Source organism: Colletotrichum jinshuiense, chromosome 5 (genome assembly GCF_051148585.1).
Source record: "Colletotrichum jinshuiense chromosome 5, complete sequence".
Classification (NCBI taxonomy): Eukaryota; Fungi; Ascomycota; class Sordariomycetes; order Glomerellales; family Glomerellaceae; genus Colletotrichum; species Colletotrichum jinshuiense.
Window position 1 is genome coordinate 1,677,728 of NC_139312.1, and position 24,428 is coordinate 1,702,155.

Here is a 24,428-nt window from a genome sequence, read left to right on the forward strand (position 1 = left end):
ACTGACCGTTGGATGATTCCTTCTAGAGTTGGTTATTGAATTCGGCAAGTAACCATATGGTGTAGTCAGTCTTGCCGTTGGTTCAGTTCAGGAAGACTATGATTATGAAATGTGACTGCCGTTCTCCCAGCGATCCAGGTCAGGGGCTGTCAATTAAAGTTTTTTTGAACTCTTCATGGCCCAGGCACCTGGTATTTCGCTAGGTATTTCGAGTCATGTATCGCCGCAGCTCTCCGAGTTGCAGGTGTTGTATGTACACCACACTGTGAGTAGCTATCGCGGGGGCGGGCACCCCAGGCACTGTCAGATACCGGCCATATTGTGGCTGGTGGAGTCGGCTCATTTAAACGCCACATCTCTTATCGTTATCGCGGCCCCTGCTCTTCCGTGAGCTCTGAGATGACAGCATCGATGGAGCTCGACTTTCTCACAAAGACGCCCTCGATTCCTCCACCGAGCACCCCCGCTGCCCTCAGCTCCCCGCCGTAAAGGTGCTTGCGCCAGGCCTCGAACCAGGACACCAACTCCGGCCCCCTGCCCGTCCCCCGGCGCTCGCCCTCGCGCCCGGCCATGTTCCCCCTCCGCACCCTCCTGCGGCCGCCCGCCCTCCGCGCCGCAAGCCGCCCGTCAACCCCTCACCCACGCGCCGGCGTCTCCGTCCCTTCGCTCGTGCTCCGGCAGCGAGCCCCGAGACATCCCATCCCTCCGACACAGCCGCACTGCCGCCCGCGGTTCTTCTCCCAAACCCCTCGCCGCCCGCTCCCTCCCTCCTACGACCCCCGGAACCCCGCCCACCGCGAGGTCCTCAACGAATACCACCTCCGCACTGCCCGCCCCCTCGTCACGAACGCGGGCCTCTGGCGCCTCGCCAAGTCGCGCGGAACCCACACGGTCATCGTCTTCGCCTTCCTCTCCGCCGTCGGCTTCTACTTCTACAATGTCCAGACCGTCCCGGTCTCCGGCCGCAAGCGCTTCAACTGCTACTCGGAGGCCTCGGTCGAGCAGGTCTCGGCCGAGCAGGTGAAGCGCGTCATCGACGAGGTCGAGTCGCAGGGCGGCCGCTTCCTGCCGTCGTGGGACCCGCGCTCGCAGATGGTCGCGCGCGTCATGCGCCGGCTGATACCCGTGTCCGGGCTCGAGGGCCAGGAGTGGGAGGTCCGCGTCATCGACGACCCGCACACCCTCAACGCCTTCGTCCTGCCTGGCGGCAAGGTGTTCGTGCACAGCGGCATCCTCCGCCTGACGCGGAACGAGGACGGGCTGGCCGCCGTGCTGGGGCACGAGATCGCGCACAACCTCGCCCAGCACGTCGGCGAGCGCATGAGCTCGTCCATCGGGCCCAACATCCTGCTGGGCAGCCTCGTGCTGCTCTCGGGCATGTTCCCGCCGGCCATCATACTGGTGCAGTACCTGGGCTCCGGCCTGATGGACCTGCTCTTCTCGCGGCCGATGGGCCGGCTGCAGGAGAGCGAGGCGGACTACATCGGGCTGATGCTCATGGCCGAGGCCTGCTACGACCCGCGCGAGGCCGTGGCCTTCTGGCAGCGGATGGACCGGGCGGCCAAGATGGGGCACGCGGAAGAGGTTCCTGAGCTGCTGAGCACGCACCCTTCGGTACGTTGAAGACGTGTTTCTCTTCTCCCTTCCCAAAACCTGTTCGTTTCGGGCTCTGGCGTATTTCGTGTTGCGTATACCCAACACCGTCATGCTAACAACCGCGTCACCATTCAGAACGAGCACCGCATCGAAAAGTACAGAGAGTGGATGCCCAAAGCCATTGAGAAGTGGGAGGCAAGCGACTGCAAGGGAACGGCCAGCTTCGCAAACATGTTTAGGCGGGCGTTGGATCGGGGCAGCATGATTGTGGAATTCTAACCGATTCTACGCAGCATGGCCAGGTGTTTGGCGTTGGTATATGGACTTTGAACAAGATGTATAGATCTGGTCATTTTTTTATTCTTCATGCTTTCTCTCTTGTCCCTTTCAAATTCCCTGCCCCATGTATCACTAACTCTCCTATCACCAACACCATACCCTGTGTGCGTGTAAACAAGATACCAATAGAATAGCTTCGCCTTGATGAACGAGTCCATCACCTCGGCATCTTCCTCGCGACCCCTCCACCTGCCTGGTTAATCCATGCATGACCCCAGGAGTCTTGGCTTCCGCCATGTCATCGTGGTGTTAAAGCCCCAAAAGCTTACCGGTAACAAAGAAGGGGAGGGGTTGGGTTGGGTTGGGGGCTTTTTTCTTAAGCAGCGGAGCCTCGGATCTGGCCCTCCTCCCCCGGATTGCACGGGCTGAGAAATCGGTGTGCCGTGATTTGCTCCCGCATTTACTCCAGGTGCCTAGGTCGCCTGGGGCGGAGTACCCCCCAATCGGCGGACGAATGACGTCGGCTGTTGACCCTGTTCGCGCATAGATGAGCCGAGGTAAGTTGACTCGTGTGTGCAAATAGCCAGCCAGGCCCAGCACGCGCGCGCGCACGTACCGAACCGGCGTGTGCATGCGCGCTGTAACGACACGGATCAAACCCCCGACTCTTTTCCCTCGATTCTCACCATCTTTTTCTCTCAAACCATCACCGAAATCTCATCGCACCCTCTCACAGTAAACGCGGCACACCTCCCCAGCAAACACTACCTCTCGCGGCTTCACGTCAGTACAACTACCGGGACCGCCTTTACCCCTCACGCAGCCAATTCCAACTCTTCCTCCCCCCAAGCCGCCAAAATGTCCAAGACGTTCACCACCCAGGAGGTCGCCCAGCACAAGACCGAGAAGGACATGTGGATCATTGTCGAGGACGGCGTCTACGACATCACCGGTAAGCAGCCCCCCCCTGTTCTCTGCCTCTCCCACACAACATCAGCCCACATCTCGAACCTTCAATCGCCTCTCCGGCCCGACACCTCGGGAGAATGCCGACGCTGAACTAACAACCCCCCGTGTTTAGCCTTCCAATCAGAGCACCCCGGCGGTGAGAAGATCCTGAAGCGTTTCGGCGGCAAGAACGCCACCAAGGTCTTCTGGAAGTACCACAACGAGAAGGTCCTCGAGAAGTACGGCGGCAAGCTCAAGATCGGCACAGTCGGCGAGAGCGCCAAGCTGTGATCCCGCCCCCTGTGTCTCCGACCTGTTTACCCGTCTATGCTGGTTTTCTCTTTGTCATTACCTCGGCGTGCAGCGAGCGCGGCTGCGCTTGACCGACCTCCTGAGCTGTTGTTTTGTAGGATGTTTAGCATTTGTGTTTTCTAGCGGTGTGTGATATACGACTTGGGTTAGGTTTAAACAGATGGACGTCTCGCATCTGGGGGGGGGGCTTTGGTTCGAGCGGGTAGCTTGGATGGGGCCTGTCCGGGGGTATGTGTGGAGAGCGGTCGATTGCGTCCTTGCGGGATTCGTGCCGGGCCTCGCACAGAATGGGTTCCATTCTTAGTCGCGAAGATGGACGCCTGTCCCGACCTTGTCCGGACTACACAGTTATGGGAATGGCCGGGTGGAAGAATGGCCGTGTGTGGCGCACAAACCCGCCTCTCGGCGTCTGAAACCACGGGGAGCTGCTTTGAAGCTTTTGTCAGTTCTGTGCCGTGATGCATTTGCGGCAATGGTAGATGTAGCTCTAGATGGCTCAACACTGGCACCGGAAATAGATGTCGTAGACTCTACCCACAGCTTTCGGACTTTCATGTGTGTGTGTGTGTTTGTGTTTTGGATTCAATCATCTCTCATAAGTGTATCGAAACCTCCCGTCTTCGAACCGTCCAGTCATTAGATATATCTTCGTTCATAGACTATGTACAGCCGCTGCCAAGCAGTGGCCGGAAAATATTATCCTGCAAGCCCTTCCGCTGCGTATCCAACCCTCATGGAAGCACAACCGCACGTTGCTCAGGCCCCGTTCGCCGCCCCATTCACTGGGCAGTTCTGTCTAGATTTTTAATCGTGGATTGTACCCTTCCCTCTTCCTTGCGTCCATCCTCAATTAGCAAGGCCGTCGTTACCCCCCTCCTTCTGTTCTTTGCTTCCCTTCCCCAAGTCATAGAGGGTATAATGCGATTCGTCATCGTGCGTTATACAAACGTAATAAAGAGAAAATGTTGATGATGTGAGCATAAGCCCTTGCTTGCCCATGCGGCGCCGTCCTCTCAAATCGGCTTTATTCATTCTAGACTTGACAATAGGAAAGAGGTTCGTTAAAAACTCGTCGTTGAATTCCTTTTTTGTTTCGCTGGCTCAATACCCACCGATGAGCGAGTCATCGTATCTGTCAGGGCTGCCAGCTCCGCTGCCGTTGGCACTGTCGCTTCCCGAGAAATAGCTTTGGTCGATGCGGAAGATCCAGTCCATCTTGTCGCGTTCGCTGCGTGCAGCAAAGAGCCACGTGTTGTCCGTACCGTAAATGGCAAACACGCCAGCTTGCAATCTTTCGCTCAGCCTCTGCAGGCCACCTCCGGGTCCATTTGCTGCACCACCGGTGCCTGTGCCTGTCCATATGGTAGAGATGACGCGCCCGGAAGCAGTCCGTCGGTGACTGGGTCGGAATTCCTCGGTGCTGCCGTTGGTTTGAGAGCCTGTGTCATCGTCGTCCCCAGACAAGAGGCCGATGACGCCTGGTTGGCTGTCAACGCGCGAATTTCGGAGGCTGACAATAGCCACCTCATCACCATCGGTGACAGAGTGGATGTGGAGGTATGGCCGTCGCAACTCCACAAATCTCTTGACCCATCTTGTTGAGCTGCTATTGGGGACCAGCAGGTACCCGCCTTTGAGTACCTTGGGGTTCTTAGGAACTCTGATGATAGTAGGGATCAAGCTTGGCGGAGCAGATGCCTCTGGGACAGAGCCATCGGTAGGTGGATCAGTATTCGCCGGGCTAAGGATTTGCTGCAACGGATCGGGATACTTGTGCCACAGCTTGATACATCTTTGAAGAAGTTGCTTTTCCCGCTCCGGAATTTCTGGTTCCAGTGGCGTTTGCACTGTCGCGCCTTCTTCCTGTTGCGGTGTTTCTAAGCCATCGCCGTCGAATAGATGATCATCCTCTGGCACTTGCGAGCTCTCTGGTGTATCATTTAACAGGTCGTCATCGTCATGTTGGAAAACCGGCTGAGGGGCCAGGTCCTCTTCTTGTGGTTCCTCCTCTGATGGCTTGGTCTTTGGTTCAGGCAGGCCAACCTTCTTCAGCAGTGTTTGTACTGCTCCGATTTCCGCGATCCGTCCCCTCTTCTTTCGAGCGAGAATGAAATCGCTGACGAGGGACACCCCGCGAGGAGTCCAGGTAGTAAGTTGCTCTTCTCCCTTGACGTAGTCATGCTGACTGCTCATTCTCCAGAGGTCACCGATTCTCTTGATGGGTGCTGGACGCATCGAGAGCGTATAGATGCCACTGGTTGCGTGAACGAACCGAACGCTTTGCCACAAAGTTGAGAACATTGATGTTTGTCGCACGTATGATCTCGACATTATCTGGCAGCAGACGCGCATTGCAAACTTCATCGGCTCTGCAAACTTGTTGGAGCTGATTTCCCAGGCCATTGTCATTTGTACGCGGTACTTATCCGCAGTAACCCTGTCCAGAAGTAAAGAGTTGTGCAAACTCGAGTCCCATTGGCCGATCAAAGTAATACTTCGGGTGCCATTGGCATTGTCGCGGAACGTAGGCTTGTTGGCGAGCTTTAGGGTGATGGTTGGAGATGTGGAAGCCATATCCGGCGACTTTCCTGCTTGGTCCAGAAGCTGGATTTTGCCAACCCTGAGGTTCATTGCATCGTCCCAAGGCAAAGCGTCGCCAGAGCTGTGTGTGAGGTTGATAGCAATGCGACGCTGCAGTCCCTGATGAAGCTGAAAGGTGCCGCCATCCATCTCGCTCGTCTGTGCGACTTCGACGGGGCCATACTCTCCTTCTTCGTTGAGCTCAAGGATCTGTATCCTTGCAAGCAAATCGTGCTTTTCCTCGGTGTAAAACTGAGACTCCGCTATCCTGGCGCCTCTAGGTTTTCCTCGTGACACAGGTACGGCATCTCTCATGTCGTCCCAACTCAATAGCTTATCCAGGTGCATGGCGGAAACTTTGGCAAAGATGGCTGCTCTGAGAGTGACAGTTTGCGGGCTAAAGAGAGGAACGCTCATGCTATGCACGCTCTCAAATCGGATTGGTCCTTCGTCAAAGTCCTTGACCATTTGTGTAGTCGTAATACCGTCTTCCTCAGACACCCCAGGGATGAAGAGCTGAGCGTGGACCTCTGTGCCCTCTCTCTCGGCGAAGCCTACCATCTCGTGCATGACGACGTTGAACTTGAGGGTGTTTGACGGTGCTCTAGCGTGTGACGGTTCCAGGGAAAGCTTGATCATGCCAATAGCATGTGAAGTGTGCGGAGAGAGGATATCTAGGGCAAAATCCTGGACCCTGCTCTCAAAAACTGCCTTCAAGGGCACATCAACTTCTCCCACCAGGGTATACTGCGGCATGCAAGTTTCGATGAAGGGGTTGTCAAGGCTCAAATGCTGAGCGTATTCCGGTTGGTCGAGGTACTGGTGCATCTGCCGCATTTGCCGGACTCGGTCGTGAAGCTTCTCGAGACTCCAGAGGTGGACGACGCTGTTCTTGTAGTCGATAACGCGCACACCAATGCACGGCTTCTGGGCATCGTCGAGTGCGATGTCGTCACCTTCACCGGTCAAACCGTTCAGAACCATGTCGTAGGTAGAGCAGAGGGAGTGGCCAAGGTCGACCACGGTGAATTGGAACACCACGCCTTCGTCAAGCTCGTTGCTCATGATCTGCGCCTCCTTCAACGTTGAGGCGTGCTGGAGGACCGCTTCAGCCATTCGCACGTAGCGCCTGGTCCGCCAGTGCTTGATAACTTGCTTGGCAGTCTCGACTTCTTCGTCGGATAACTTGGGGTTTGCCTTCGGCCTCTTCAACGGATCCATTTTCTCGAGCTTCTCCTCGAACTGGCGACGCTGGACCTCCAGTTGCTGTTGCATGTCCTCCTTTATCGCCTTCAACGTCTCCTCCATTCTAACCTTCTCCTGTCTAATCTCCTCCACCTCGACATTGGCAGCTTCGGCCGTCTTGAGCTGGTCTTGGTACTCCTCTTTTTGCCGATCAAGCTGAGATTGCATCTCCTCTCGTACTTCTCTCAGCTTGTCCTCCACCTCACCCTGTTTCGGGGTCGATGGCATGGTAAGCGCAGTATCAAGCGAAAAGTTGTCGAGAGTGCCGGTCGACATGTACTTTTCTCGAATGGGATATGAAGTGACCGATTCCGTATCATCATCACCGTCACGGCCGTTGACACGCTCGGCACGCGCTCTTTGGATGCCTTCGAACAATGCATTAAGCTCCTCGTCCGTCAGGCTAGCCAGGTTTTGATTTGTGCCAAGAATAGCCTCGGCTGCCTCGCGCCTTGCGAAACTCCAGTCATTGTCGCGTCCAGTGCGGAATGGGATCGGCGAGTCCGGCCGGCTGTCGCCAAAGTCCGAACCAGCCTTACTCCAATTCCGCTCGTGTCCTGGCCGAGGGCTTACTGCCGGTGTAGGTATGCTCTTTTCAAGACTCTGGAACTGGCTGGCTGCAACAGACTGACGCAGGAGACTTTTGTCTGCTCTCTCCTTCTGTGCCTCCATGGGGTGGTTAAAGCGGAAGATGTGAAAATCGCCCAAGATGACGCGGTAACCGGAATGCAGCTGCTTAGGTTCTTCAATCCGTTTGCCGTTGACCATGACCGAAGCACCTTCACTCGGAATGACCATGACAACGCCATCCGGCCCGTTTTCGAATGCGCAATGGTCGTGCAATATTCGAGTCCCGTTAAGGCGGATGTTTGCTTGATTGTCGGCGTTGGTGTCCATGTTTCCAACCGTAGTCAACCCCGGCTTGAGGTTGTACACCAGACACTCGGCTAGCAATGGATCATCCGAGAGGTTGACCAAATGGGGCATCTTTTTCGGCGTGGACAGTCCAATGAATCCTTTTTCGATGCTGATGCCAAGCTCCTCAAGTGCGGCCTCACGCTCCTTGTGAATCTCTTCAGTCTTTGCCAACTTCTGCTCCCAGGTCTGGTTGAGATCCGTCAGCAGCTTCTCACTTTGGTTAAGCTGCTCGGCAATCTCGGCCTTTGAGACTTTCTTGACAGCTCCATCGCTGGATGTGATGGACACAAATTGTTTCTCCAGGGGTGTGCCTTCTGGATAGACCTCTTCGGCTGTGACAACACCACCGGCGGCTCCTCCCGCCGCGCCTGCTGCACCACCAGTGCTGCCACCACCTAGTTGGTTCCTGAGCAGAGCAAGCTCTTCCTTGAGTTCTCTGATCATGCGAGCATTTGCATCCTCGTTGACCACTGCGTGGTTCTTGATTCTCTTGGCTGAATCGGCGTATCGTAGTGTACTGAGAGTTTCGTCGTAGTTGATGTCTGCTGGACTGATGGCTGCAATCATGGCCGTCATACTGTTTCCACCTAATGAATCTTTGAGTAGCCACGTCAGGACACTGTCTCTGTAGGGCACCTGTCCACCAGGACCCTTCTTCTTTTTCCCGGTCGAGATGTCTGCAAGCGCTGAAATGACACGACCGAGGGAAGACAGTGATCTGTTGATCTCTGCACCTTCCTTCAGTCGGGCTCCTGTAGCACCCGTCGATGTGGCTCTTTCTGATCCAGCCAAATCGACCAGACTGATCTTGGCGACCTTTTCCATTTCCATCTTGGTGTCGGGGTCGAACCTCTTCTGAGTAAGCATCAGGGTGAAGACTGCGTGACTTCGACTGGAGGTTTCGTTCATGTTCGTTGCTGCGACTGTTCTCGCCTTATTTCCCTCGTCCATCAAGTGTTCAATCTCCTGGAAGCTCCCAACGACAAGCTTTGCCAAATCCTCGACGTATGGACCGGTCGAAGGATGCTCTCGAACCTTGAGGTTGCCCTTTGTCGACGGGTTAAGCAGATCTCGTACTCGTTCATTGTAAATCTCGAGGTATGACACTTCCACCGTACACCGCAGGTGCTTATCCTCCTGCAATGCCGTGATTCTCTTAAACATATCTTGACAGATATTCGGGATGATGCCGACCTCCTTGCCGTATCCCATCATCGAGTATGACTTTCCGGAACCCGTTTGACCGTAGGCAAAGATACAGTTATTGTAGCCCCCGAAGGCGTTGTCCAGGAGGGGTTGACCGAGGTCGTCGAAGAGGTTGTCTTGGCCGGCATAGTGGGAATCCTTTCGATCGAAGGACCAATACGACCGATCGAAGGCAAAGACTTTCTGGCCGGCATCTTTTGCCCCTTTTGCGTGAGCATCAGACGGTGAGGTCAGAACCGTCTGGTTGTCTTTCATCTCAATGATACATTTTGAACCGCGGTCGATTTCTGCGTCGCGATTAGCATGTGTCTTGCCGACTGATTCTCCTCGCCGCGCGCCATCCGGCAGCGAGAGGGGCAGGAAACTCTAAGCCGTACCTCTACTGTTGAACGGCCTGACTCTCACCACCACCTTGATATTTCCACCGCCTGCTGGAGCCATCTTTGTGACTGTATTGGGGGCACCTGCCGCCCGACCTCACGGCAGAACGTGCCGGTTGTGCGGATGGCAGGTTTTCGGCCACGGCCCACTGTTGATTACGTCCAGATGGTGTCGGCGACCTCCCCGACTGAGTAACAGCAAGGCTCACGTCGTCCAAGTACAGTCCAACTTGTGATATCGGCAGCCCTCTCAGAAGCTGCCCGATGTCATTCTCCGGAAGTAGAGAGGGGTGGGCTGTCTCGGCGGGCAACCAGGGGGTCGTCAAGTGGGATTATGTCGATTTCGATGGCCAAGTAATTCCAAAACGGCTCCTGGAATGAGGCAGACAAGGGCCCCGCAAACAGAGATGCTACGTCCGCCAACGGATGCCGCTCTTCTCGTCGTCGCTGGAGCGTCTTCTCGCGCAGGTTCGAGATCGTTTCGGCGTCGTAGGGTCGTGGTCGCGTAACAGGAAAGGGATTTATCGTTGAACAGAATGCGAAATGAGAGATACGGAGTACTTCGGTGTCAACAAATTTCGGGAGGACGCGGTCGCGCACCGCATGACGGCCCTCTGCAGGGAACTGTGCCGTTTGATTGGGCCGGAAATTAGCTTTTGATCAGGGTCACTTCACGTGCCAATCCGCTCAGCGGGGTGACGGCCGCTGTCACCAATTGACAAATGACTAAGCACTGCGAACCATTGCCCTGGCGCTGCTGTCGTCTGTTTATACCTGATGTCACTTTTGCCATGACAGGACAATAATATTGGTTATTGACATATTACAGCGTCTTCGATAACGGGATTCAGCGGCTGCCCGGAGAGCTGTAGTCTCGCCCAACAACCAGTCTCGTTGCTGTCCATTGGCCTTCCAAGTAGACCTCGCTCTCTCGAACTATAATGCTGTAGCAAGGCTCAGACTGCGTGTGGACTTGAAACTGTCGAGGAACTCAAGAACGCAAGTGCCTCGCCCGTCGCCTCGACAGATCTGCATGCAAACCTCGTTTTCGTGTGGCTTTCTGTCATCAGCCGCAATCAGGTGTTGCCGCAGCAGTCACATTCCTCCAAGTGATGGACCACTTTGTTTCGTCACCAAAATATTCAGCTCCCTGTACCTCGTCTCCGCTCTGCGGAAGTTCATCCCAATCTTTTACAGCCGTTGCCCAGCCCATCCCTGTCAAGTCAACAAACAGGAGGCGGTTGCGCGTTGGCGGTTTTTTTGGCCTGCCTCCCTCGACACAAACTGAACTGGCTGGGAATTGCACACCTGGCCGCTTGTGTACATGACTTTGGCCATCCCGCGATGCCATTGTGATGGCTACTATGCTGCCATCGCAATCCTGCACTTTCCGCTCGCATCAGACGACGGTGATCTTATCCGTGGCATTTTTCATTGTTTTGCCAGGGATACCCGACTGGCATTCAAATTGCGCATCTAGATCGAAGCCCACATGGCGGACCACGGCTTATACAGAACCAGCCAACTAGAGCCGCAAATTACCAAGCTAAATAAACCAAAATACGATGCAAGCAACCATTCTTATGTCACCCTTGACTTGGATTTTTCTCGAGCCCTCGCTTTTCTCTACCTTTGCTTTTTTGTATGCTATTTTGGGCGTATCCACAAACCGGCTAGGGATATCAATGAGAAGCCAGTCACCCCAACTACAAGTCGCACCCTTCGTCAACGGGGGCAGTGTTAGTCGTCGTACTGAGCGCCCAACTCTCGAGGCAAATATGCAGCGTGCCAAACTAGCGTGCTTTTCGAGGCTGAGCTGGCTTACCGGTACTATTACCGTATGGTAGGCGTGAGGAGAGACATCAAGTTTCTGGCTCGTCCACACTGTATCTGGGTTTCCACTCCCAATAGAAGCAGCTGCGGGAGGGGCTTGTATGACGAGCTCCGCCAAGCCACCTTGATGGACCAGCCACACTTCGTCTCGATGCATTACTAACATCAGCTCTTGAGAGACTCATCTACCCCTTGGGACTCCAAATGCCCGCCCATTTGCACAAGTTGGCACAGCACAAGTCAATGACTGAGTCGAAACTGGTTTGCGATGTTATTCCCAAGTTAGGCAGGTCGCGGGATCTTCCGTTGGATGCCGTTTCTTCTCTATCTGCGACAGCTAATGCGCGTGCGACGGGGGCGCCTTCCCTTACCCCGGTGCTCAAACAAAACCTCCGAAGATAACCTTCTCGACGAGTCGTCTTCGGCCCCGGCACGATGTCTGCCCTCGCAGACCCAGCTACATTCCCCGGCGCTCTGCTCGAAACGCGGCAGCAAGCCCCCCCTCCCCGATCCCCTCCCTGCTGGCCCCCAAAACGCTGGGATGGATCTGCAAAACAACCGTCAAAGGGTTCTGGAGTCAGCCTTGGGTGTCTCTGAGGACGGGGCGTCTGACATCTTCCTCCACCGGTCTGCAACAAGATATATCTACCCGAATGCACGAAAGACCTCATCCCCCCCCCTTCCTCCTCCTCCTCCTCCCCCCTTCTCCACTCACATGTGCAGGCTCTTCTGGAACCCCTTCTTCCTCGTGTCGCCCCGTCTCAGAAGGCTCAAGGCCCCTCAACGACCGCACCGGATGGAACATCCGTACAGTAATGGACACAGGCGACTTGGGGCCCGTCCATAAGAAACGGTCCCAGTGTTCCAAAACAAGCTTGTTGAAGCCCCGCCCCGCAATGTGACAAGAAAGGGCCCCCGAAGCTACGGGTGTCCTCGCCCCGCCTCCGCCGCAACGGACCCCCTCTCCTCTGCCACCCTGCGCGACGGAAGTCTACCCCCAGTCCTGTCTCGAACTGACAGCTGCTTAAACCAGGCCCCTTGGGCCTTCTTCGCGCCTGTCAAACATGCGCCACTCTCAATAAGAAACGAAGCGAGAGGAAAAGGAAAGGGGTGAGGCAGCAAGAAAAAGAAAGGGACCAAAGGAATGCTAACACTGGCGTTTCGTCGTCACAATAGGGTGGGGGTGAGGGAATACCGGTAGTCAAAAAACTCTTAGGCGAGTTTCTCCCTATAAACCAAACAAAAACGATGGCCGGCCGTCTGCACAACACACCCGGTCTGCCACTAGGGAACGGTAAACTAAACAAGGGCGATGTTCGAGTCCCCCCCGCCCAAAACACCGCCGCCTTGGCTGATCTGTGCCGGATCCGGGAGCGACGCCGTCGACTTTCCACGTTTATTCTTCCTCGTCCTCCCTTTCGTAAAATTCCCGGACCATTCACTATCCTCGGCTACTGCAAGGAACGGTCGGCGATTTCGCCAGAGCCCGCGTTAGCCTAGCGCGGGAACGGGCGAGGCGGTCCCCACGTCCCAATATTGACGTTCTCTGTCGTCATACTGCGCCAGGGACATTAGCATGGCCATCCGTCCTCCAGGGAAGCTTCAGTCAGTTGTGATCGACGGTCTTGTCGTAGCAACGCCGGGGGGGCGAATGAGATGGAGTGGGGGGGAAGGTACCACAAGCAGCACGCTATCAGCTATAACGCCCAAGTTGATGCATGCTACCAACCCCCCAAAGATAAAACCACATGGCAACGGTTCAAAGTCCATCGCGCCAACTTGGCGCGCCGCAACCCGTGGCAGCGTCGTACCGGCCGCACGTCGATCGGACCCGTCGCTTGCAACTCTGCGGCATATCCTGCGCGCCTTGGCAAGATTTCAAGTAGATTTTCTCCCTCCAGCAGCGGCCATGATCTTACCTGCTGCCGCCGACGGGCCCGCGGCGTCCCGCGCTCCCCCCGCTGCCCATCACGTCGGGCCTTACCCCGGCAATGCGCTTGCTTTTCTTGACAAAAGACCTTGGGCCAACCGCCATCTCGCCAATATACATTTACTTGAAGCGATAAGCCAAGCCGCATTGCTTTCCCAAATGCAACACTTCATAGCGGTTTGGGGAATCATTGGCCTGCTTGCTGCATGCGAGTTACATGAGGATATATGTGTCTACCGCAAGTTAAGGCTTCTCTGTTTTGCTTCTGTTTTGCTTCCAGCATCACCCAGGAACGTTGCCGCTGTCATACAATTCTTGTGATAGCCAGAACACTACATCATCCGCATGTGTGAATTTGAAGAAATGGTGTAATTTGATATGTTGCTTTTGACTGTCTTTTCCCCCTAGTGGGTAATCTGTCTTGCTGTCTATATAATACACTGTAGGCATTGGCCCCAAGGCCAAGTGCAAAATATGGCACAATTGGTATTGCAGCATGAAGAGAACAGGAGGTAATTGAGCCGTGTCTGCCCGCGCCGGGACGAAGACAATTTCCCCCAGAATACAGACCAGCGCCACCAGCACCTTGTAAATACCAATATGTATAGGTTTGTAATAAAATGACAATGAGATGAAGGGAAGGGGGTGCGGTGGTGAATTTTATAAACAAGTACTACTTAGAAAAGGGAGCGTCGCGGACGGGTATCAAGTTGGTGTAACAAGCACAATCGCTTTTCGAAAAGGAATGTAATGGGGTCAGCCGTGGAGTCGTTGGAGACGTAGGGAGCGTAAGCGTTAAAAATATAACAGTCGCGTGGACAAGAAACAAGACGCATTGTAGAAGGGATGTTGATGTTATGTTGATGTTGGTGGATTAAAAAGATACAAAGCTGGAGCAGTCGTGGTTGGCTCCTAGCCTCGGAACACAGCGCTGGTGAGGAAGATGGCCTCGCCGTCTACGGGGCTGTCCTTGACGGGGGGCGATGGCGCACGAGTAGATGGGGCGGCATCTTTGGCATCAATAGAGGATAGTCCACTGAGGGCTTCGTGGCTGCGTGCGCGATGGATTTCCTTCCGCTCATCGTCGGACAAGGCGGCAGTGGTCTCGGTCTGGTTTGCCGCTGCGCTCATTTTTGTGATTTCGTTCTCCACGTCGGCCAGGAGAGCATACACGTCGCTGTCGGCGTAGATGCGAATGCTTTCCATGCCGGCGCGACGATGACTGAATGAAGACTCGTGCTTATCGTTAGAGTTGGCGGGTCTCTCGACCACAGGTTGCTCCACGATAGTACTGGGAACCTGGGCAACAACTCTTTGCGGCGAGGGTGAGCTGTTGGCAGTGTGGGAAGAGTAGCCGTTCTTGGTGGGGCTTCGAGGAGGGGTGGAGATGTTTCCAACAACTGTAGGCGATCGAATGCCCATGGCGAGCTGCAATGACTCGCTCGCAGCCGTCGTCGCCGGATTGGGAAGGGTAGCCGCGGCAGCAACGTGTTCCAGGAGCTTTTGGCGCACCCGTGTGCGGCGGTTCTCAGCCTGCTCCAGCTTGCCAACCCAATCGTCAATAGATGTGTCAAGCTCAGCGAGAGCTTCCTCTTGCTTAAGCATAGAGTCTGTGCTGAACTTGGCCATGCGAGGAGAACGGAGGTACTGGCAAATACGCGAGTGAAGATTGCGTCGGCCAGCTCTGAGAGAGTTATATGTGCGACGTAGGTATTCAGTTCGTTCGTCGAGCTGACGGAGTTCCTGGAGCTATCGTTAGTTCTGATCCATACTATGTAGGTGTTCATTCTTAGACTCTTACCCTTGAAAGGAGCTCGACATCCTCCTTCTTCAACACCTCGAACCTCAAAGCCTGACCGAAGGCCTGCTTTTGAAGGGCTGCCAGCTCGTTCTGTTCAATGTGACTAGGCGCCTCACTCGCTCGCCATCCAGTGGGCAGCTCCTCAAAGGCTCGACGTTCGGCGCTGGTATTCCGCGTCGAGCAGCTTCGCTTGAGAGGGCTGTTGTTGTTACGTGCGTCGCTTCGCTTCCTCGGTCGACCCCGATCCATGATGCTGCTGGATTCGGATTGACCTCTCCTGTGACTGTGAACGAAAGCCTTATATGCACCATCGGTTTCTGAAGGCGCCGACGCTTCAGCCTTGTATTGGCTTGGAGTTGTCGCGATTGGGGTACTGCTGTTCTCCCAAGGACTGGGCGAGGCCCGTGTTTCCATAATGGGAGCAGATACGGGTGTGGTAGCGGATTGCATACTGGGACAGGCGGATAGTGGTGTTGTGAGGGCGGTAGAGGCTGTCAATGGCGTGTAGGGAGTCCGAGACTGTGATCTGGGCGAGTCGTCGGCTCGGGCAGAAAGTTGGGCAGAATCTTGCCCGCTACTGCCTGATCGCATACGGCTATGCGAAATCTGTCTGGCTAGACGAGGCACGTTGCCAATGTGAGTAGGGATAACAAGAGGCGCCAACTGCTTCGGAGATGTCGGTTGTCGAGGGTGTTGGGTTTCGGAGGCCGATCGTTGGTGTCGCTCAGGAGAGCGAACAGGAGTTGCGGACTCTGACTTGTCACCGTCGGGGGTAGCCGCAGACGTGACAGGTCCGTTCGACTTGTGCTGTTTGACGTGATGACCAGGAGCGCTGACAGATCTCTCATGGAGTGGTGGCCGTCCCGGAATAGTGGCTGCGGCCTGTCAGATACACGTTTCGAGCCGATGGGCTTGCACTTACGGGAATCCATGGGAACTTCTTGAACAGTCGTCATTGGGCCCAACTCGGGAATGCTCACTTTCCGTCGTCGGATGAGGTTGTGCTCCTTGATGCGTAACCGCAGCGAGCCGCTGGTGCTGCAGGGCTTTTCTGCTTTGTCGTTCTGTCCCATGGCGAGGGCGAATGCTTGCTCAGGATCAAGGCTCTTTCCCGCCGGGCGCTGTGGACGATCCTTGGGGAAAAGCTGGTACTTTCGGGTCTCCGGATGGTGCATCCTCCACACAAAGGGCCGCTGCTCTGTTGTTGTCGGCGGTGGTTGTGTCTGTGGTTATACAGCAAGCACTTGGTCAGCATAGGGCCGACGCAGATACAGAGAGTGTATAAGTAGTTTGGATAAACGAGTGATGAGCATACCGGTTCCATTGGAGGTAGTGGGGAGGACGGCTTCGCTAAATACGAGACATTGGCGGGCTCGCCTTGGACATCGAGCATACAGCTTGCGATGTGAGCCATTTGGGAGGAGGGATGCAGGGTTTTGAGGGTGAGAGATAGATGGCGGCCGGTGCAGGTCAGGAGAAGATCTGGCACAGCTATAGCCAAGGAAAGGGAAGCTATAGGTCCCACGCTATAGTAAGACCAATGGCGCTTTTGGGTGAAGAAGTAGAGCAGTGAGGCTATATATGTCTATGCAGTGGAGAGGAACCAGACTGGAGAAGAGAAGACTGGAGAAAGGGAAAAAAGCTCGAACTTGCATTTGACATGGGCCCCTTCGGTTGCTTCGATATGCAGGTCGGTCTGTTTTCTGACAGGGAGCCTTGACTCTGTCGACCGGGAGGCTATGGGCCCTGGGTCAGCATGCAGCATGGCATGGGGGAGAGAGAGAGAGGCTACGTTCGTACACTAGAGAAGAGAGAAGTAGAGGGACAGGGGGGTGGCGGGGTGACGGCACGAGTTGGGGCGAACGGGGGGATGGAAACAGAGAGGTGACGAGCTGGGACGAGTAAGGTACAACACCGAGCACCATGTGAAGGCTGCCAGTCATTCACTGTAGATCAGAGCGAGGACGAGGAGAGGACAAAACCAGATGGGCTGCGCGTGTGCACTGGGGTGTCCCCTGCGAGGCAGGTCTGGTTGGGAACGTGGAGTTTTGATGCCTGCGGGTGCACTGAGGGACGGGGACAACGGGTACACGGGTCCAGGACAGGACAGGACAGGACAGGACAGGACGGGACAGAACGGGACATGACATGACATGGTGGTGCAAGGCCCTGCTTCCAACGTGCTTCCTTGGGGCTTCTGAAGGGTAGGCAGGACCGAAATTGCATCCTGATACCCAGTCGGCTGAGCGAAACACGAGGGACACAGCGTCCGACTGCCGGAGAAAGAAGCAAAATCAGGAATAGGGCAGTGCAGTGGTAGGGGTGGAAGGCCAGAAGAGGACAAGGGCCACGCGTGGACGAGAAGAGGAGGAACAAGAAGAGGTGGGTGTGGGAGAGGCATGTTGCTAGCAAGAACCTAAAGTGTTTTGTGTGTCCGTTCATAAGGCAAGAAATTGGGTTATACGGAATAAGGTATGCTGTATGGATGCTTGTTGCAGCGCGAAGGAGGGCACAGGTGTGCAAGTGAGGAAAGATGTGCAAATGTGCTTGCTATGCATGCATCGGCTCCGTCGCTGTGCATGAGGAAGGGAGGGACAGAGTTGAAACGGCTTGAGCACACTGAACGAGCCAAAAAAGACCCCCCCGGAGCAGCGTCCCACCGCCAGGACCGGGGTCCCAATCGAAAAAATGGAGATATCCGGTGCCTGAGTGAACGTCGGGGAGGGACAGTACGTACCCTCGTAGGGGAGCTTCGACCCACCACATTGGCCAGGTTTCCGCTCTGATCCACCCCAGCACACAGGGTTCGCCGTTCGGGCTCCCCTGGTACACTACGCTAGTATTGCCTTCCACCTAGACCAGGCCGCCAAGATAGACCTTGGTCCGGGATTGGCTATCAGGAAGACATGGTCTCGCAGTGCGCAACCAGCAACGACGCAATGGTGCACATGGCATCCATCCCCCCCTCTGTCTCCGAGGAACCGATGCCCGGCATGCTAGTCGATATAGCCAGTATGATAACCTTTTTTCTGGGCCGGACGGGTGGTAGGTGAAGGGTTTAAGGCAGGGTAGCTACGGCAGTGGGTTGAAGCTACCACAGTAGTCATAGGAGGGAAAGCATTTCGTGGATGTAACCCTTTGACTGATGAATGTACTGAGGCAGAGAGCACTGCGGGAGCAAGGTAGCCGGGCACCTACAGGGAAGAGATTATACGGGCACGCAGTTGGAATCCCCATTTGCCGGAAAAAAGACACGGGTAGAGTAGAGTAGAGCTGGAAGCGGAGGCAACTCGTCTTGCCCTCTTCTTGCCTCTTGTTATGCTCCTTGCTTCATGCTCCATGCTCCCTGCCGTCACTGCCCGGACACTTACTCTGACCCCGTACATAACAGTTATGGTTAGTTGCATGGTTAGGAGAGAGGGAAGGAAGCAATGTCAGAAGCGGGGGTGAAGACGTACCTGCACTTACACCTCTTCAACCTGTCTGCAACCGCGCCAGCTGGTCTAGACCGCTCCTGCAGAATGACAGACTTTCCCAAGACAGAAAGTGCGACGCGCACTTACCTCTCTACCATGGTTTGCTGCTGGGTAGATGCCTCTCCGCCATTCCGCTATTCTGCCTTCCCAAGCAGGTGAGGGGTTCAGTCATCGTCTTCAACGACTTCGCCTCCCTGCCTCTTTGCCATGTTCAGCCGCCCCTCTCTGATTTGGGCCATTCGCGGCACCAACACCGACCTGAGGAGCAAGAAACGCGCTAAGTAGTTACTCACGGTCTCGTGGCTTGCTTGTTTCTTCCAGGAATGCCTTCAATGCACTGTTCCGAGTCGGATTCAGACCGCCTGACTCTGAATCCATGAATTCATGACTCTCTTCACGGCCGCCCTTGTGGCCGCTCGACCGATGATCGCCGTTATCAGTGGCTGCTCCAGCAGCATTCGCTTACACCAGAGCCCACTCCCTCCGCACTCAATTTATCTGTCAAGTTGTGCTTCGCGACCCAGCAGAGCTGCAACACTCCAGACCATGCTCTCTGTGTCTTTTCTCGTTCTGCTACAATGGTGTGAACTACGCTCCGTGTCTCTGTCTGGTGATGGGTGACACCCCATGGCATGCTCGATGCGGCAAGGGCTGTCCCCATCCTGTCCTCTCCCTCGCTCAACCACAGCATCCATTAGCTACTGCATCGCTGTTTTGTGGTTCGCACGTTCCTCCAGGAGCAGCTGATGTGGTCACGCTGCGGACGATGGCCGTCACCTTTCCCTGTTTGAACCGCGAGCCGAGAGACGCCACCGTCTCAAGCTCTCCTTTCGAGCTTCATCTAAATGTCATGGCTGCAAAAGGGTACTCTACAGTCAACTGCAACCATTACCCTGCACAGCTCTGGCACCTGGGCATCAGCCAATCCTGCCACACTATTGCTTCAAGCTGTTATTCCATAACTGTCTTATTTGATGCTACTAGGTCCAGCCACGCCATATGCTCCCACCGATGTCATCTTCATGAGTCGAAAACGGGCGGCGAAACACGACAAAAACTCGTAGCTGAGGGGGAGAGCGTGCCGATTAAAGAGCTTGCATCATAGGTTCCGCCCCATTGGCCACGCGACCGCGGCATGCTGGTCGACCGTCACGGCGCCCAAGCTCTGCGGTTGACAAGGACACTTCCGCTCACACCAGGAAGGGAATGACCTGGTAGCCCAATAATATGAGCCCGGAGAATTTGCGGTGTTGGCCGATTGTAAAGTTTGCACGGGCGCACAGCGGGTAGCCTTCGCATTAACTTGCATGAATAATGACCCCAACGGACGGGCTTGATTGGGCAACGAAACAAGCATATCAAGAAAACACCAATCTACGGCGACGTAATGAGACGGTGGCATTCAGGCATTTCCCTCTCATGCCTGCAGCACCAGTGGCAAAATGCGTTGTTTGAATCTCGACATATCGCCATATACTGAGTACGTGTATGCTGAATATCCCACGATCATTCCGACCTTACTGCGGCGGGAGTCCACTTGAGGTAAATGGCTCTAGGTTGCGGGATGACGTCCGGAGCTTACTAGGACGAAGCTTGTCCGTTCGGAGGCTCGGGAAGACATAAGCCAAAACTAAGCCTTCGGTCCCGATGGCACTAACTAGAGACTCACGTTGGGGCTTTAAGCTTTGACGCCGATGCAGGCCTTTGACAATCCGTTCGGCGGGGGCCTCTCAGCACCGGTAGCTTATCGTTCGCTCGAAGAACGGCGCGCACCTCGACTGTCGGTCTCAAGTCCTTCTAGATCCTATCCGCTGGCTTCGACCCTTGGGCCTTTAAGCTTCTGTCAATATCATATCAGCATGTTTTAATGTCACCAGTCCGTCAGCAGAGCATCACCGACTCAATTAGCATCGCCCTAGCATTTCCATCTGTTCAGAACATGACATTGTGTATGGCAATTAGGTTCACATATCCACTATTCGGCTCTTTCTTTGGCTGTTTGCATCGCTACCAGTTGATGGCAAGACAGTTTCACCTTAATCTGTATGCAACTTCCACTCGGAACGTCCGCCGAATTCCAGTTGCCAAGCCTTTCCCCCACCCGCCGCAGAACTCCAAGCACCAGCCAGTGGCCGAGCACACCTTTCTCCCGTCCCCACGCTCTTGACGTTTCCCGTATCACCAAGGGCATCCAAAGAAACACCGGCGCCTTCTGGATCGCTGAGCTACCTAGGATACTCCCGGTCTGTCAACCACCGCCAAACCCAACAGTGCGCCAATCCCAACAGTGGTCTCCCGCTCAGACTCTCTTTCTCTCCATTATCGGGCGCGGGAGCAACGAGGTGGAGCAAACACGCCAAGCTGAATATGACGGTTAGGCCGGCCAGAAAGTGCCCAAGCGCAGCCAAGCCGCCTTTTCGCCTCTTCGTCCACGAAGTGAAAAGTGAGAAGTTTGGCCCCGGCTGTGTCAAAATTCATCTTGTATTCTAACCAGCATACAGGCTGCATTGTCCGCCGCCCAGGGACACAGCCTATACTGAACAATCATTAAATGCCTGGGACCTGGAGTGTTCCGAATATTCTCCCAATCCGTCACGTTGTCCGTCAAAAGATTCGTGGCGAATTTCGGCTTCGGTCATTGATTGGCATGGATGTTATTATTTCAACACACCGCTGATGCAGAACTGTCGCCATCACAGATTTCGTCAAAAAAGCATTGAAATCAGTCACCCCGCCCGACCACTTGTGGGTCCTCCGTCCTATGTCGTCCGACAGGGAGGCGTGGCTTGAGATGTTGGCCGGAGTATGTCCCCGAGGGCAAGGCCCCTTGTTCAGAGACCCAGTGGCAACCTTGTCCTCGATATCACCACTGCTTCCACGTCTGTTTCCGCCCAGTGGCCCGAACACCTAATCCTGCTGCGCAAAGAGTGGAATGGAATGGGGCTATCTGGAGAGTGAGAGTTAAGTGAAGTCAAACTTGACTCACGGCATTGCAGCCGTAACCCATTCTGGCTGCCACGTGCGGCCGGTTGTAACCTCCACGATACGAGTACTTATACGCAATGTATGAAGATTCGAGCGCTTGACAGCACCCAAAGCATTGTGTTCATTAATAATGGACGAGATACAGGAACATAGGAGAAGCTTCCGAGCACGACGTTATGCTCTGCACGCCGTCACGCCGTGATCTCAATATTACTACTCTGTACTTTCAACCCTGGATAGCAATAAGTACCCTCCTTAATGAATATTGTCAATTGATTTGGCTTCGAGGGCATCAATCCACAGAATATTGCTGCCAAAACACTCGGAACTCGTCTCGTATTTCGGCTCGATTTATCACACCCCAACATGTACCGGTGCGCATTGACTTAGGGGCCGTTGTCTGTCGGTGATCAGTCCTTTAAAATCATTCACAAACATCCTCATCCCAACTTTTCACCATGTTTCCACAAATTAACTGCAATGGCAACCATGCATTAGTCGTGAGGGATAAAAATCCCGTACGGCAGCATGCGCTGCATCTTGGATGTTGAGAATCCTCACTGGATACAGCATCAAACAAACCCCCACCAAAGCCAAAAATGAGGCCTCTGGTTAAGTCAAGGCCTTCCTCCTATATCTTTGGGACCGCAAAATGGTTCCCTCCGACACCCTTGCGGGTGCAGCGCGAACGTCTGAAATAGGTTGCCTCTCCGCTCCTTGTTACTCCCCTATCCCGAGCAGCAACTGGGGGCCCCGGTCTTCTGGTCACCCAACATAGCTCCCCTGTCATCAAACTGTCTCGGTACTGGCTGCCTAGGAGCTCACAGCTCCAGTTGGCAATTAACGCAGGGGGTTTATTCACTTTCCGAACGGTGGCAGAACAATATCTGGGTTCAGTGGGTTCTGCTATGGTGGCTGGGATCGTGGGCTCTGATGATGTCAATATCGCACTGTTGTATGAGATGGAGCAGGTCGTTGCGCGTTCGTCTGCTTAGAGAACATCGCGTTTGACGAAATCACTCCGATGAATCCATCTTGCCCCGTCGGTCAACTCGACCGTTACAGCCCAGACGTGGGACCTTCCTCCACCTTCATTTCATCGCAATACAATGTTGCCGCAATAGCCCACAAGAACTGCGTACTTGCTAGGGCCAGCGCAATTGTCCCCACGGGCCGATGGTCAGTGTTCGCGGACGCATCCGCGTTGCGATCGGCCGGCTACAACCTGGTTCATCACCGTGCTGGTGCGCTCGCTGCGATGCCACTGCGTAGTCACATTTTCACGGACTCTATGAGCGTCTCGTCTCCGCCCCACAATTGCAACCACCGCTGCAACGACGTCGTATCCTTCACATCGCTTATGTGCAAACGAGTCGCGAACAGTTGGAGCGATATGGTGAATGGTGGAGATGCAACCGTCGCCTGGGACCCTACACAAGTCATGGGGCCAAGCCAAGCAGCATGGAAAGGGAAAGAACGGCAGGCAATGGGAGGCACAATCGCAACGCCATGAATCAAATGTTGCACTGTCGATGGGTGCTACAGATCCACGCTTTTAGAGCTGCGCCAACTCTTGACAGGATGAAGCCGTAGCTCGGACCTCGATGATCTCGCAAGATAAGCTGTTGCCGCGCAGGGCGAACAATGTTATCTAGCCATTCCTCCAGAACTGCTCCAAATCCATTGAAACAGCCAACGACATACCAGCATTCAATTCCGTGCAATGTCAACGCAAAGCTTATCTCGCCGTCTCTGGATCAAGTGCCGATGAACCCACAGCGATCAAGAGTGTTGTCACGCCATTGGGGGGGAGTAAAGCCCCAGGTTCCTGACAGGTGTATGAGACCTCGGATCTGGGGTCCCTGGCTAGCCCGCGTTGAAGGGGCCATGGTCGATCTTCTCGTCTTTGGGACGAAACTTTGGCGATCAGATTCGAACCCCAACCCCTCATTCTGTCGCTGAGTTTAGAGATATCCCATTGACTGACTGCATCCCGTCGGCTTTCTCTATCATGATCCGCACTACCACGCTTACAAGTTTGAGCATGATATTGGGCGCGAATTAGCGCAACGTGGGCGACAAGCTTCACAACACTTGTGTTTGTCTTGTCATTCTTGGTACGCAGTGTGTCTCAGCGCCAGCTCCAGGACTTACCGATATCACGGAGTATTCTTTCAGAGGTTATCATGGGGTTGCAGCAATATCAATGTAACAAGCAACACGTTTTCCCCGAGATCCATTCCTCACTCGGGAGGCTCTCAGCCGGACCCTAGGTCCACCACGAGGAAACCTCATATGCCGGAATCAAGCTTTTCCAATAACTTCAGTGGATATGGACTGGTAGCATCTTGAGGGCTTGAGAACGGCCACATGCAGCCTCTGGAAGTAACGGCAACGACAATTTGAGGGGTTACCAACCGATGCCCCCCCACATCGGCGATATCAGCCAGGTGCGAAGAAGTGCCGCTGGGGTTGGTGCTACCATAGCTTGCGAAACAGACAACCCGGCAGCATTCCCTTCACCTATACTGATGTAAGAATCTGACTTTGACAAGCTGCGATCGTTTCGACACCCCTGGGACCCCATGTCTATAGCACGTGCAAATAACTGCAGGCACTAGAATCGAGTTCGTCGCAAACCCCTGGTTAGCGCCTTTGCTTTGCATTGCATACAACTCCCTCGAAACTCGCTTTACAGCAAGTTCGAGATATGGAATCTTGATGGTGGCCCGCCCTCGAATCCATCCTGGGTCCTTTTCGGGCTCAAATCTGGGGTTCACTCAGGCTCATGCCATCGATGAGCTGTGTATCACCAACGTCGCCGGTTGAAAGCACAATCATGAGCCGGGACACTGGCTGTTGATGCCCGTTTCCCACAACACAGCCACAAGATGAGAGCTAGCAAACGTAGCTGAAACAAGTCTTGTGGATTAGAGACA

General features: G+C 54.7%; 4 protein-coding genes across 4 annotated transcripts; 2 read left to right on the plus strand and 2 right to left on the minus strand.

The window, feature by feature from the left end:
* Positions 1-570: 570 nt before the first annotated feature.
* Positions 571-1,875, plus strand: EsH8_V_000435 (metalloendopeptidase; the record flags this gene model as incomplete). The annotated part of the gene is made up of 2 exons (XM_083272951.1): positions 571-1,614; positions 1,732-1,875. The coding sequence occupies 2 exons, from the start codon at positions 571-573 to the stop codon at positions 1,873-1,875; spliced, it is 1,188 nt and encodes a 395-aa protein (XP_083125666.1).
* An 858-nt stretch (positions 1,876-2,733) lies between these two features.
* On the plus strand, positions 2,734-3,114 carry EsH8_V_000436 (cytochrome b5-like heme/steroid binding domain-containing protein; the record flags this gene model as incomplete). The annotated part of the gene is made up of 2 exons (XM_083272952.1): positions 2,734-2,827; positions 2,957-3,114. The coding sequence occupies 2 exons, from the start codon at positions 2,734-2,736 to the stop codon at positions 3,112-3,114; spliced, it is 252 nt and encodes an 83-aa protein (XP_083125667.1).
* A 1,122-nt stretch (positions 3,115-4,236) lies between these two features.
* EsH8_V_000437 (kinesin-3 motor protein uncA) lies at positions 4,237-9,525 on the minus strand (the record flags this gene model as incomplete). The annotated part of the gene is made up of 2 exons (XM_083272953.1): positions 4,237-9,371; positions 9,462-9,525. The coding sequence occupies 2 exons, from the start codon at positions 9,523-9,525 to the stop codon at positions 4,237-4,239; spliced, it is 5,199 nt and encodes a 1,732-aa protein (XP_083125668.1).
* Positions 9,526-14,139: 4,614 nt separating this feature from the next.
* On the minus strand, positions 14,140-16,442 carry EsH8_V_000438 (Up-regulated during septation-domain-containing protein; the record flags this gene model as incomplete). The annotated part of the gene is made up of 4 exons (XM_083272954.1): positions 14,140-14,970; positions 15,029-15,903; positions 15,951-16,251; positions 16,344-16,442. The coding sequence occupies 4 exons, from the start codon at positions 16,440-16,442 to the stop codon at positions 14,140-14,142; spliced, it is 2,106 nt and encodes a 701-aa protein (XP_083125669.1).
* Positions 16,443-24,428: the final 7,986 nt, after the last annotated feature.